General features: G+C 54.2%; 3 protein-coding genes across 3 annotated transcripts; 2 read left to right on the top strand and 1 right to left on the bottom strand.

Annotated features, from left to right (window-relative positions):
* Positions 1 to 1,100: 1,100 nt before the first annotated feature.
* On the bottom strand, positions 1,101 to 2,035 carry NCS54_00196900 (Hypothetical protein; the record flags this gene model as incomplete). The annotated part of the gene is made up of 2 exons (XM_053147581.1): positions 1,101 to 1,602; positions 1,656 to 2,035. 2 exons carry the CDS (start codon positions 2,033 to 2,035, stop codon positions 1,101 to 1,103), a joined length of 882 nt encoding a protein of 293 aa, XP_053003556.1.
* NCS54_00196800 (FAD-binding PCMH-type domain-containing protein) lies at positions 2,001 to 4,161 on the top strand (the record flags this gene model as incomplete). The annotated part of the gene is made up of 6 exons (XM_053147580.1): positions 2,001 to 2,014; positions 2,199 to 2,376; positions 2,437 to 2,453; positions 2,505 to 2,910; positions 2,964 to 3,144; positions 3,197 to 4,161. The coding sequence occupies 6 exons, from the start codon at positions 2,001 to 2,003 to the stop codon at positions 4,159 to 4,161; spliced, it is 1,761 nt and encodes a 586-aa protein (XP_053003555.1).
* Positions 4,162 to 7,094: 2,933 nt separating this feature from the next.
* On the top strand, positions 7,095 to 10,944 carry NCS54_00196700 (Non-specific serine/threonine protein kinase; the record flags this gene model as incomplete). Its single annotated transcript, XM_053147579.1, has 2 exons — positions 7,095 to 9,756; positions 9,803 to 10,944. 2 exons carry the CDS (start codon positions 7,095 to 7,097, stop codon positions 10,942 to 10,944), a joined length of 3,804 nt encoding a protein of 1,267 aa, XP_053003554.1.
* Positions 10,945 to 11,060: the final 116 nt, after the last annotated feature.

Below are 11,060 nucleotides of genomic sequence, written 5' to 3'. Positions count from 1 at the left end.
GCTTGTGCAGACATGCCACCATGGTTCCAAACAGGATGGCTTGAAGGCAACACTTTCGTGTGGAGCTGGACGACGAGATGATTTCTCCTGAAATCCGCAAGGAAGGTGGCAATAATGAAGTCGGCGTTGTTACGACCAATGAGCCAGGCATGCACCAATATCGACGTCTTGTGAGTTTCATCTCTCTCAGCTCACCCAGGTCAAACATTCGCAGGCCCCTCCCCTGCCTAAAGGGAAAGGACAGCATGATCGCCAGACGACAGAATCAGTTGAAGTTGACGAGACTGTCACCCGGTCTATCACCATAGCTGAAGCACTCGAGCGCGCTGGGGAGCTTATTCACCAGGTCTGAAAGCCCAACATCAGCCAGTTGGGTAGTTAATCATGTGTTGTCAAAGAATTTTAAGAAGACCGTCTCCCTTTAGTACCAGGGCAACGGCCTGGGTGAGTAGGGGCGGGTGGCCTGGGGACATCTCCATGACGACAAAGAAGAGCTTTCCTAAGAGGGGACGGTCCCACGGGAGCCAGCTGAGCCATCATATGGTGGAGAGATGCTTAGCCCAAACCTAGCCATCATAAAGTTTGTTGAGAAGAGTATTGAGTCGCAGCAACCCTGCCGCTTGCTGGCCAGCTCCCGTCACAGCATCAGGAGAATCGGCCAGCACTGGGACCATGGCCTCTCTGTCGCCTTTGCGGGCAAATGTACTTCCCATACCCAAGAGCTCCATGCCATGAGAGACGTGACCCAGGCATGGGAAAGCGGCGCCAGGCCACGAATGTCGCAGTCTGTGCCGCCGAAGAGCAGCGCCAGACCGCTTCGACGTTGCCCGAGACTGCACACCTAGGATCTGAAGTCCACTTCTAATGATCCCCGGGTCCAGGTTCTAGGCCTATTTCCAAGGATATCTTTCAAGCCAGGCTCACAAGCTTTGCGACGACTGTTGTTCCCGAGAACAAGGGCGATGTGAAAGAGTTCCCTCCCTCGAGTGTTGACAAGACTCTCCTCAGCATCAATGAAAACGGTTTCAAAGTTAGTAGAAGCTCAGGGATAAAGTCCCGCTGAAAATGAATTCCCATATATTTCTAGCTTTTGACAGGTATTACACGGCTTTTAAACTGCTCGACTGCGTCGTCACTGGCTGCTTCATGTTGAAGCTGCCCGAGTCTCGCGAATTCGTGGTTGTAGGACCAGCCTGTGAATAAGACTGATGGACGTCCATGGTCCGAATGATACCGTTGTACGTCGTAATCTCCTCCTCAGATCTAGTTGGGAACTCGCTTCGAATCTCGGTATGATGGCGCGAACTGCGTATGACCTTGGGTCCGACGTGATCCGTCGTGCGAGCCCCAGTGCGCGAGGCTTGGCCGTAGTACATTTGTCCGCTCGTGTCGTATTTGCCCTTGGCTGAGCTCCCAAAGAGCTGGGGAAACCAGTTTCGGACTAGATATCGTAGGGCGGAGACGGATGCGGAGATGATTGCGAGGTTGACTTCGATGGTCGAGTATACGATTGTGATGGAGTAGAAGAAGTCGTCGGTCGGTTTTGAAGCGTAGTAGATCTTGCAGATCTCGACAAGTCGAATGGGGGCCACGATTACAACACTAGAAGCCATCAGTTTGAGTCTCAGAAGTGCTAGACCGAGAGTGCAACTTACACGAGACCAACCATGAAGACGCCGATAAGCGCCACCTTTGTCCCCATGGGCATCTTCAGCCCCAGGAAGATCCAGAAAGGAATACCCAGGACAAGAAAGTCGGTCAAAATTGTCAGTATACTCGCGATTACGTGGAACTCCCTTGCGACGCAAACAGCATTGGCTTTGACCGCAAAATCCCAGTTTGCCTCGATCGGCAGACACTGCAGAAGTGCCACAAAGAAGACTGAAACGGCATGCAGGACATTAAATATGTTCAAGCCGTGGATACTCCATCTCACGGCCTTTTTCTGACCGCCCAGTCTCAGGAGAAAGACCAGGACGGACGCCTTAACGAAGGCCAGGATGGGAGGTTGTTTGTAAGTCACGACTGCCCCCATGCCCCTTTGTTTGCGTCACTACTCTTGTTTGAAGTTTTCTTTGCTAAGGGAATATCTGTCACAGCCGCAAATGACGTAACAGTTGCTCCCGCTGCCGAGGCAGTTGGTGGTGAACTGCAGTTGACTGACGCAGTGCTGGCCAACCTCACTGAACTGGAATTAGACCATATCCAGCTGTTCCAGTTGCTGATGAGAACGAGGCTCTCAACAGGCGGACCCTCTCGGCTCTGGCCAAGTGCAAGTCCATGCCCGGTGACCTCCTGTGGCCTGGCAAGCTCGTGTGGAAGGTCTTTGACCTGCTGACTGGCGGCGCTCTCATCAAGACGGTTCCCTTTGGTGCTGTTTGTTTCCCTGGCGAGCGTTACGATGCCAACGAGTGCTCGCGCATCGTGGACAACTAGACCAACTCGGACACTCAGTAAGTTTAACTGATATTCTTTATCGGGGAGTGCCTTACAGTGATATCCAGCGATGAGGATCCTACCGCCAACATGTATCCTCTCTACGAGGGCAACGCCTGTCTCCCCCAGGATGCCGGAAAGGAGGGGGCCAAGTGCCAGCTCGGCGGTCTCTCCATTTACTCTGTCAAGGCCACCAGCGTCTCCCAGATCCAGCTCGCCGTCAACTTTGCGCGCAGCCTGAACCTTCGCCTGGTCATCCGCAACACTGGCCACGACTTCCTCGGCAAGTCAACCGGCGCTGGATCCCTTAACATCTGGACTCACCACCTCAAGAATATTGAGCTTCTCAAGGACTACAAGTCCGCCGGCCCCTACTCTGGCCCTGCCCTCAAGATCGGCGCCGGTGTCCAGGTGTTTGAACTGTACGAGGCGGCCAACAAGTATGGGTACACTGCTGTAGGTGGCGAGTGCAGGGTGAGTACACCGCTCCTTTCTTTGCTGAACGTGTAGCTGATGAGACACGGCAGACTGTCGGTGTTGCTGGCGGCTTCACTGCCATGGGTGGTCACTCTCCCATGTCCCCTATCGCCGGTCTTGGATCCGACCAGGTCCTCAGCGTTGATATTGTCACCCCTGACGGTCGCTTCATCACCGCGAACGAGAAGCAGAACGCCGAGATCTTCTGGGCCGTCCGTGGCGGTGGTGGTGGTAAGTAGACCTCTTCCGTAAACAAGGCGTCAATGAGAGCTAACATTTCTAGCCACCTTTGGCATCGTCACTTCGCTGACTGTCCGCGTCTGGCCGAAGATGACCTTCTCCGGTGTCACTTGGAGCCTCTCCAGCGAAGAGGCTGGCATTAGCAAGGATCTCTTCTGGGAGGCCATGCGCATCTACTGGGCCAAGTTCCCCGAGTACAACGACAACCACACCTACGGCTATTCGACCCTCTTCTCTGCTGGCCCCGGAAAGTACCTGTGGAGCATGAAGCCCTGGCTCGTCCCCAGCATGGAGCTGCCCGAGTTCAAGGCCATGGTGAGCCCCCTTTTCAAGGAGTGGAAGGAGATTGGCTTCGAGATTGAGCCCGAGTGGTTTACCCACGACAACTTTTACGACACGTGGAAGAATCACTTCCCTACTGAGTCTGTCGGCGCCTCCACCGTCCGAACTGCCTCTCGTCTTATCCCCCGCAAGAACTTTGAGGATGTCGAACTTCTCAACAAGACCATGGACACGGTTCAGTCCATTGTCGAGGACGGTTCCGTGCTCATCCAGTACAACATCAACGGCGCAGCTCCCAAGAACGTCGCCTCGAGCGCCCTCAATCCCGCATGGCGAGACGCGTCCATGTTCGCCATTGTCGGCGCCGGCTGGTCGCCTGATAGCAGCCCGGCCGAAATCCTCGCCACCAACAAGAAGATCACCAACGACTGGATGGAGCGCCTCCGCGAGGTGACTCCTGGATCCGGCGGCTACGGTAACGAGGGCGACGTGATGGAGCCCAACTTTGGCCAGGCTTTCTACGGTAGCGAAAACTACAAGAGGCTATACGCTCTCAAGAAGAAGCTGGGCCCCTGGGGTGTCTTTTACGCTCCCACTGCTGTTGGTAGCGAAGACTGGGAGATTGTCAAGGTCCCTGGTCTGCTGGATGGTCTGCTGTACGGTGATCTCCTCGAGACGCTGAGCAGCTGGTTGACTCTCCAGACTGGCCGTCTCTGCCGCAAGTAGAGCTCTTACTGAATGATTGCATTCTTCAGGTGTATATATACCATGCCATAGACACTGTACATATTATATACTTGTCGTACATCATGACGGGACCATATTTTGCTTTTGTCGTGGTTGAAGAACACGTACGCTTCAGTTGGCTCTTTTCTACACACACTTTCGGCAGTATCCACGACGTCAATGCCATGTCCTGCTTGGATGTCTCTGCCGCGTCTGTCTAGCAGTGCTAAACGTCACTCCGTTTAAAGCGCTTCCTTAGAAACACTCTAATCAGACCAACCCGTCCAGCCCGCTCCCCGTCTCAGCCATTCCTGTAGTGAGACCGCAAGGCACATTCTCCATCATCGGACCGACGCATTGCAGGGCGGCATGATAAAGCTTGGGGATATAAAAGGCGGTCACTGGCGCACGGCGATGATGGAAACACATGTCAAGATTGGTCCATATCCGCCTCTGAGCTTCAAGTTCCTTCCAACAATGATCATGCGCTCTGTGTTGGCTGCATTGGCCTCGGCCATCGTGACAACTCAAGTCCTTGCTGCGTCGAATAATGTGGTTACTCCGAGGACGTTGTAAACTCTATGAAGGACGTCGACAAGCTGTCCGCTGATACGCACTCGCACGCCAAAGAGATCGGTACCGATTTCAACAGAAAGCACTTTATTCTTGGGGCATGTGCCTCATCTGGAGTTGATGCCAACGCCCAAACTAATACCCTACCCAGGACACATACCTTAGCTGTCGGGTTACCATCGAGGGGGTTGAGAAGATTAATAATGAATTTGAAGCCAAACCCAAAACGCCATTCGACGATAAAGGCCAAAAGAAGATTTGCTCAGCGTTTCACCGGGTACTTGAAAGAAGGCATCACATCCTGCGAGTATAGCCATTGGATTTACGTTGTATGGCGGTTTGAGCACATCCAATTCCTCCTCGTTGTCGCCCTGATCAATGAGCCAAGGAGCATAGAGAGTGGAGGGTTCGATGGCTACTTTGAAGACTGCTTCACATAACTTAAACCGACCTTGACCGGGTTCATCCGACGACTGGCAGACTATGCCCCCAGCTATCGAGATAAAAGAATTAAGAACAATGGCCAGCTGGAACGAGCATTCGACGATGCTATCAAAAAGATCAAGCATCGCTGGGACCGTCGTAAAGCCATACCAGTCGACATTCCTGTCTCCTTGGACTGAGGTCATCGATGGGCTGCACCTGTCTGTGGCCACCCGACATTGGCGTCACCGTGTTGGTCGCACTTAGATCCTGGGTACTCTACGCGTCCTCGGACATTGCATCGTACGTGGCTTGGGCGCAGGGTTGACACAGATCACGCCCTCAGGAGACTCGTGCCCTACCTTCACACGAGGAATTCCATACCTCGTAAATTAAAACACTACATTGTGCACAAATGGGTTGACTTAGACGCCCGCCTTAGATATTCGACGCAAGACATGGAATAAGACTCTGCGCGATAAAGAGCTGGTTCCTTGTGCTCGACGTGACTGAAGTTCCATTTACCCTACAGTACATGGACGGAGGTTTAGCGCCGGGCTCGGCCGCACCCCTTCCGTCCGTCCCAGGAACTTGAACGCACGGACCAACGAGATCTGGGGTACGTGCGGCCGTAAGCGAGCTCACAAAAACAAAAACGCAGTCTCGAATCGAGAAAGAGGACATCCTGAACCTGATACAGAGCCTGGAGTCTGGAAGAGAGTACGAGGGCAACGCAAAACTTTCCCTCGCCATTATCTACAATTTATACAATAGTCTCACCATCTTACATATTGCATCTCGATCTCAAAAAAGGCGATAGCTTAGATTTAATACGCAGCTCAATGGGCTACAAAGGTGGATTATGCCAAGCCCATTTGGGCCACTCGATTTTGTCCCCCCAGCTGTGGGATGTACGTACTGTGGGTGAGCAGATCCTGAGGGGAGACCACTCACCCACTGCAGCACAGATACAGTGCGGGTCATCCAAGTCAGCATTATCAAGCGATTATACAGCTCAAGAGCTCTCAAATAAAAGAATAGTAACCGCAATAACCACATAAGCCTAGTTTTCTAGCATTTCCCATCCCTCTAGAGATAGGGCTCACCATGATTGTGCGAAGGAAAATGCATTCGCTACTGGGTCTCGATTGTGTGCTGAAACACCGTATTCTCGCCTCAGTCGTCCCGTCATTCAAAATGTAAGGGAAATGCCCCCTACGCGTCCATGTCTCAAGCACCCAACCGCATATTTCGCACAGGAGAGGAGGCTTGTTCAAGTTATCCAACAATGAGCACGATTAGGGCTCCCTTCAACTGCACATGTCTCAACGCGACCCCTCGATGGATTCCAGACGCCCACAGTAATGCATTGACATTCGTACAGTCCACATACCTCGCCCAAGCCACAATGCTCCCCTCCTGCCATCCATGAGTCGCCCCTGCCCGCTCCACACTCACTCAACGTGCCTGACCCCCCGAGCAAGTGGTGTCAGCAAATCAATCGCTGCAGGGCAAGGAAGGAGCGTTACGAACCTCCCTGCCCAACCTCCCATCCAGTTCCTCCACCATCACCGATCCCTTCAACTACGCCATTTCATTTCTTCTCCTTCAACCACGATTCTCTTTTTCCATCGACATCGACATCGATATTTATCTTGACCTTCGAGACGAGCGAGCCTCCGAGTCGACTTCGGTTCACCGCCCCTCTTTTACCGCCGATTCCGATCCCGACTCCGCAACGGTTTTCCCTCTTGGCTCCAACCGCGTGGTGTGACTTCATCCTGCATCTGTATTGCAACTGAGCAATCTCGAGATCCCGTCCCGTCATCTTGTTGCATCGCACCTGGCATGGCCATTGCCGCTTCACGACGGCCACCGCCCTAAATCCGCCAAACGCGACCGTGGGTTCCATGTGAACTCCAACACCGCCGACCCCGATGAAAATGCTGCGACGACCTCCCGGCGAGGGACGTCGGCCCTCCCAGCAACAGAAACTCCTTATCGCCTTTGCCATCATCCTTCTTCCCTGGATCCAGCTTGTCGATGCCCAGCAGCAGCACCGGCCAGCCGCCGATCCAGCCCTACAACCGCTGCAGCGCCCTGGTGGCAGCAGCCAACAACTAGCCGACGATGCCGCAGTTCATCAGTGGGCTGCCACGCCCATCGACGCCGCCGAGGCCGCGTACGAGACGGCCGAAAACATCAAGCGAGCATCGACCCTAAAGGATCGCTCGCCTCAGCAGAACCCCTCGAAGCGCAAGAACCGAAAGAATGAATACCAAAATATTATTATCCCTGACGATGCGAGCGCCCTCGCAACTTTGGCTCCGGCTGAGGCCGTAAGAGCACCAAACCCTTCACGACATCTTCGGCCCCGAAGCGTTCCTGCTTCTGGGCTGGCGTCGCCGCAGTCTGCGCGGAGTCTGAAGGACTGGGAAGCGGAGGACTTTGTTCTTCTGGCGACCGTCGATGGAGATTTGTATGCCAGCGACAGACGAACCGGAAAGGAACGCTGGCACCTCGAAGTTGACCAGCCCATGGTCGAGACAACGCATCACCGCGCCGATCAATCCATCCTCGACGAAAGCTTCCACCCCGTTGACCATTATGTCTGGGCGGTCGAGCCAAACCGTGATGGTGGGATTTACATGTGGATTCCCGACTCCAATGCAGGCCTTGTCCGGACAGGTTTCACCATGAAGAAGCTCGTCGAAGAGCTAGCCCCGTACGCTGACGAGAACCCTCCCGTGGTCTACACTGGCGACAAGAAAACTACCATGATCACCCTCGATGCAGCCAGTGGAAGGGTGCTGAAGTGGTTTGGTTCCACAGGCTCTCATGTCAACGAGGCTGAGAGCTGCCTGCGGCCCAATACTCTGTACGGCGTCGACGACGAAGAGTGCAGCTCCACCGGCACCATCACGCTGGGCAGGACCGAATACACTGTCGGCATCCAGCGACGAGATGGCCGTCCCATTGCCACTCTCAAATATTCCGAATGGAGCCCAAACAACTATGACAACGACCTTTACCAGCAGCATCAGTCCTCTCTTGACAGCAAGTACATCACCAGCCAGCACGACGGCAAGGTCTACGCCTTCAATTATGCGCGATCCGGAAAGCCCGAGCCTATGTTCAGCGAAACCTTTGCTGCACCTGTTGCTCGCGTGTTCGATGTCTGTCGGCCTTGGGATGCCAACATCGAGAGCAATCCGGACTTGATTGTTCTTCCCCAGCCGCCCATGCCCGCGCAGGATGAAATCAATGCCCGAATTCGGAGCAACAGCATCTTCTTAAACCAGACTCGCTCGGGAAGCTGGTACGCAATGTCTGGCCGATCGTACCCTCTCATTGTCGATGCCCCCATTGCTCAAATTTCTAGCCCTGACTGGTTGGACATTGCCCCTGCTTGGGACACAATCAATCAAACTCGACTATCCAAGGCTTTGGTGGGCACGCACTTCCTCAACAGCAACAAAGGCAGCAAGCAACACCTTCGCAGCCTCCCTGCTGGTTCACCCGTGGCATACGAGGAGCCTGACACATACGAGGAGACTGACAACGATCCCCGAGTTCCCCAAGCAGATGTAACACCAGACGAGCCTACCATTTTCAAGAAGGTTAAGTCTATTCCCCAAAAGGCCGTCGACAGCGTCATCGAGTTTGTCAGCAACCCCATCTTGATACCCATCTTCTTGTTTACTCTGTTCTACAAGCAAAGTAGCCTTCGCCGGGCCTATCGCCAGATTAGGCTCAAGGGTTTACACAATCTACAGTTCGGAAAAGACGCAATTTCGGATGATGGTGACGAAACTCAAGGTAGCGAGAGCGAATCTGAGGGTGTTGTCAATCGGAGGGGGTTTGTTGTCAGGGAGAAGGTGCTCGAACAGCTCAAGAAGCCAGAGGACGAGGGCAAGACGCAGGTGAAAGAGAAGGCGAATGTCACCCCCACACCAAACCCGGAGCATCGAAAGGTTCCGGATCTAGACAAAGATCTCCCATCGACACCTGTCGCCGACGTGGACTCGACAGACGGGGAGGCGACGCCCAGGCCTCACAAGCACAAGGCTGAGCCCAAAGTTGAGTCTCCCACTAAGGGATCCGCCAAGTTGGATGACCCCCGAGACGAAGCTCAGGCCTCGGCCGCCAACAAAACTCAGAACGAACAACCCGACGGCAATCAGAATCGACCAGCCCCCGAGAAAAAGAAAAAGGCCCACAGGGGGCGGCGCGGAGGGGTCAAGCACCGCAAGGGTGGTCGTGCCGCTGAGGCATCACAGTCTCGTGACGACGACCCCGGCCCAGGGACTGTGGAGGATGCCGTCAAGAATGCCAAGAAACTGGGTGATCGTCCCAGTCTTGAGCCTGATGTCATGACTGTCGCCAACGACATGCAGTCCGTCACAGGCTCCATCATTCGTCTGGGTAGCATCGAGGTCGACATGGACGAGCAGCTGGGCACGGGTAGTAATGGAACCTTGGTCTTTGCTGGCAAGTATGACGGCCGAGAGGTGGCTGTCAAACGCATGTTGATCCAGTTCTTCGACATTGCCTCTCAAGAGACCAAACTGCTTAGGGAGAGTGACGACCACCCAAATGGTAGGTTGCATATGTCGTCTTTCAGAGCGACTGCTAACAAAGCCAGTCATCCGATACTACGCTCAACAGTCACGGGACGGGTTCCTCTATATCGCACTGGAACGCTGTGCTGCCTCGCTGGCCGACGTCGTGGAAAAGCCCAACTACTTCCGAGACCTTGCCATCGCTGGAGGACGCGACCTTCCCAACATCCTCTATCAGATCACCAATGGTATCAGCCATCTGCATGAACTTCGAATTGTCCACCGAGACCTCAAGCCACAGAACATCCTGGTCAACATGGCGAAGGATGGCAAGCCAAGGATGCTGGTGTCTGACTTTGGACTTTGCAAGAAGCTTGAAGGAGGCCAGTCATCTTTCGGTGCGACCACTGGCCGGGCAGCTGGAACCTCTGGCTGGCGTGCCCCTGAACTCCTGCTTGATGATGATGCCCGAGGCAACGTCATGAACGATCTGAGTACACAGAGCGGTTCTGGCTCGGTTCTAGTGGGAGACGGCATGATGCCCAACAACCGACGGGCCACGCGGGCCATTGACATTTTCTCGCTTGGCTTGGTCTTTTTCTACGTCTTGACAAACGGTTCGCATCCCTTTGACTGTGGCGACCGATACATGCGGGAAGTCAATATCCGCAAGGGCAACTACAATCTCAATCTCCTTGACTCCCTGGGCGACTTCGCTTTTGAGGCTAAAGATCTCATCGAGTCGATGCTTCAAGCCGACCCAAAGATGCGCCCAACCGCCAAGGACATCATGGCTCACCCTTTCTTCTGGTCCCCCAAGAAGAGGCTTGCTTTCCTGTGCGATGTTTCGGATCATTTTGAGAAGGAACCGAGAGATCCACCATCGCCCGCCCTCGCGGAGCTTGAACGTCACGCGTCAGGTGTGACCAAGAATGACTTTTTGCGTCTTCTGCCACGAGAGTTTGTCGACTCACTTGGCAAGCAGCGCAAGTACACGGGCTCACGACTCCTGGACTTGCTCCGCGCCCTCCGAAACAAGAGGAATCACTACGAAGACATGCCCGACACTCTCAAGCGTAGCGTGGGACCACTCCCCGATGGGTATCTGTCGTTCTGGACGACTCGATTCCCCATGCTGCTGCTTGTCTGCTGGAACGTAGTGTACAACGTGCAGTGGGATGACTCGGACCGGTTCCGCGAATATTACGAGCCGGCAGCTCTATGAAGAAAGATTGGGCGTTGAATTGCGGGTTGTGGGCTTTGGAACATTGGGTAAAGATGGAAATGACTTGTTGGCACCTTCATGGAGATGGGTTGGCTGGGATGCGTTGTTTCAACCTA

The sequence above is a fragment of the Fusarium falciforme genome, chromosome 2, assembly GCF_026873545.1.
Source record: "Fusarium falciforme chromosome 2, complete sequence".
NCBI classification, from domain to species: Eukaryota; Fungi; Ascomycota; class Sordariomycetes; order Hypocreales; family Nectriaceae; genus Fusarium; species Fusarium falciforme.
The sequence above is the reverse complement of the archived record's forward strand: the minus strand, read 5'-3'. Positions and strand labels throughout refer to the sequence as shown.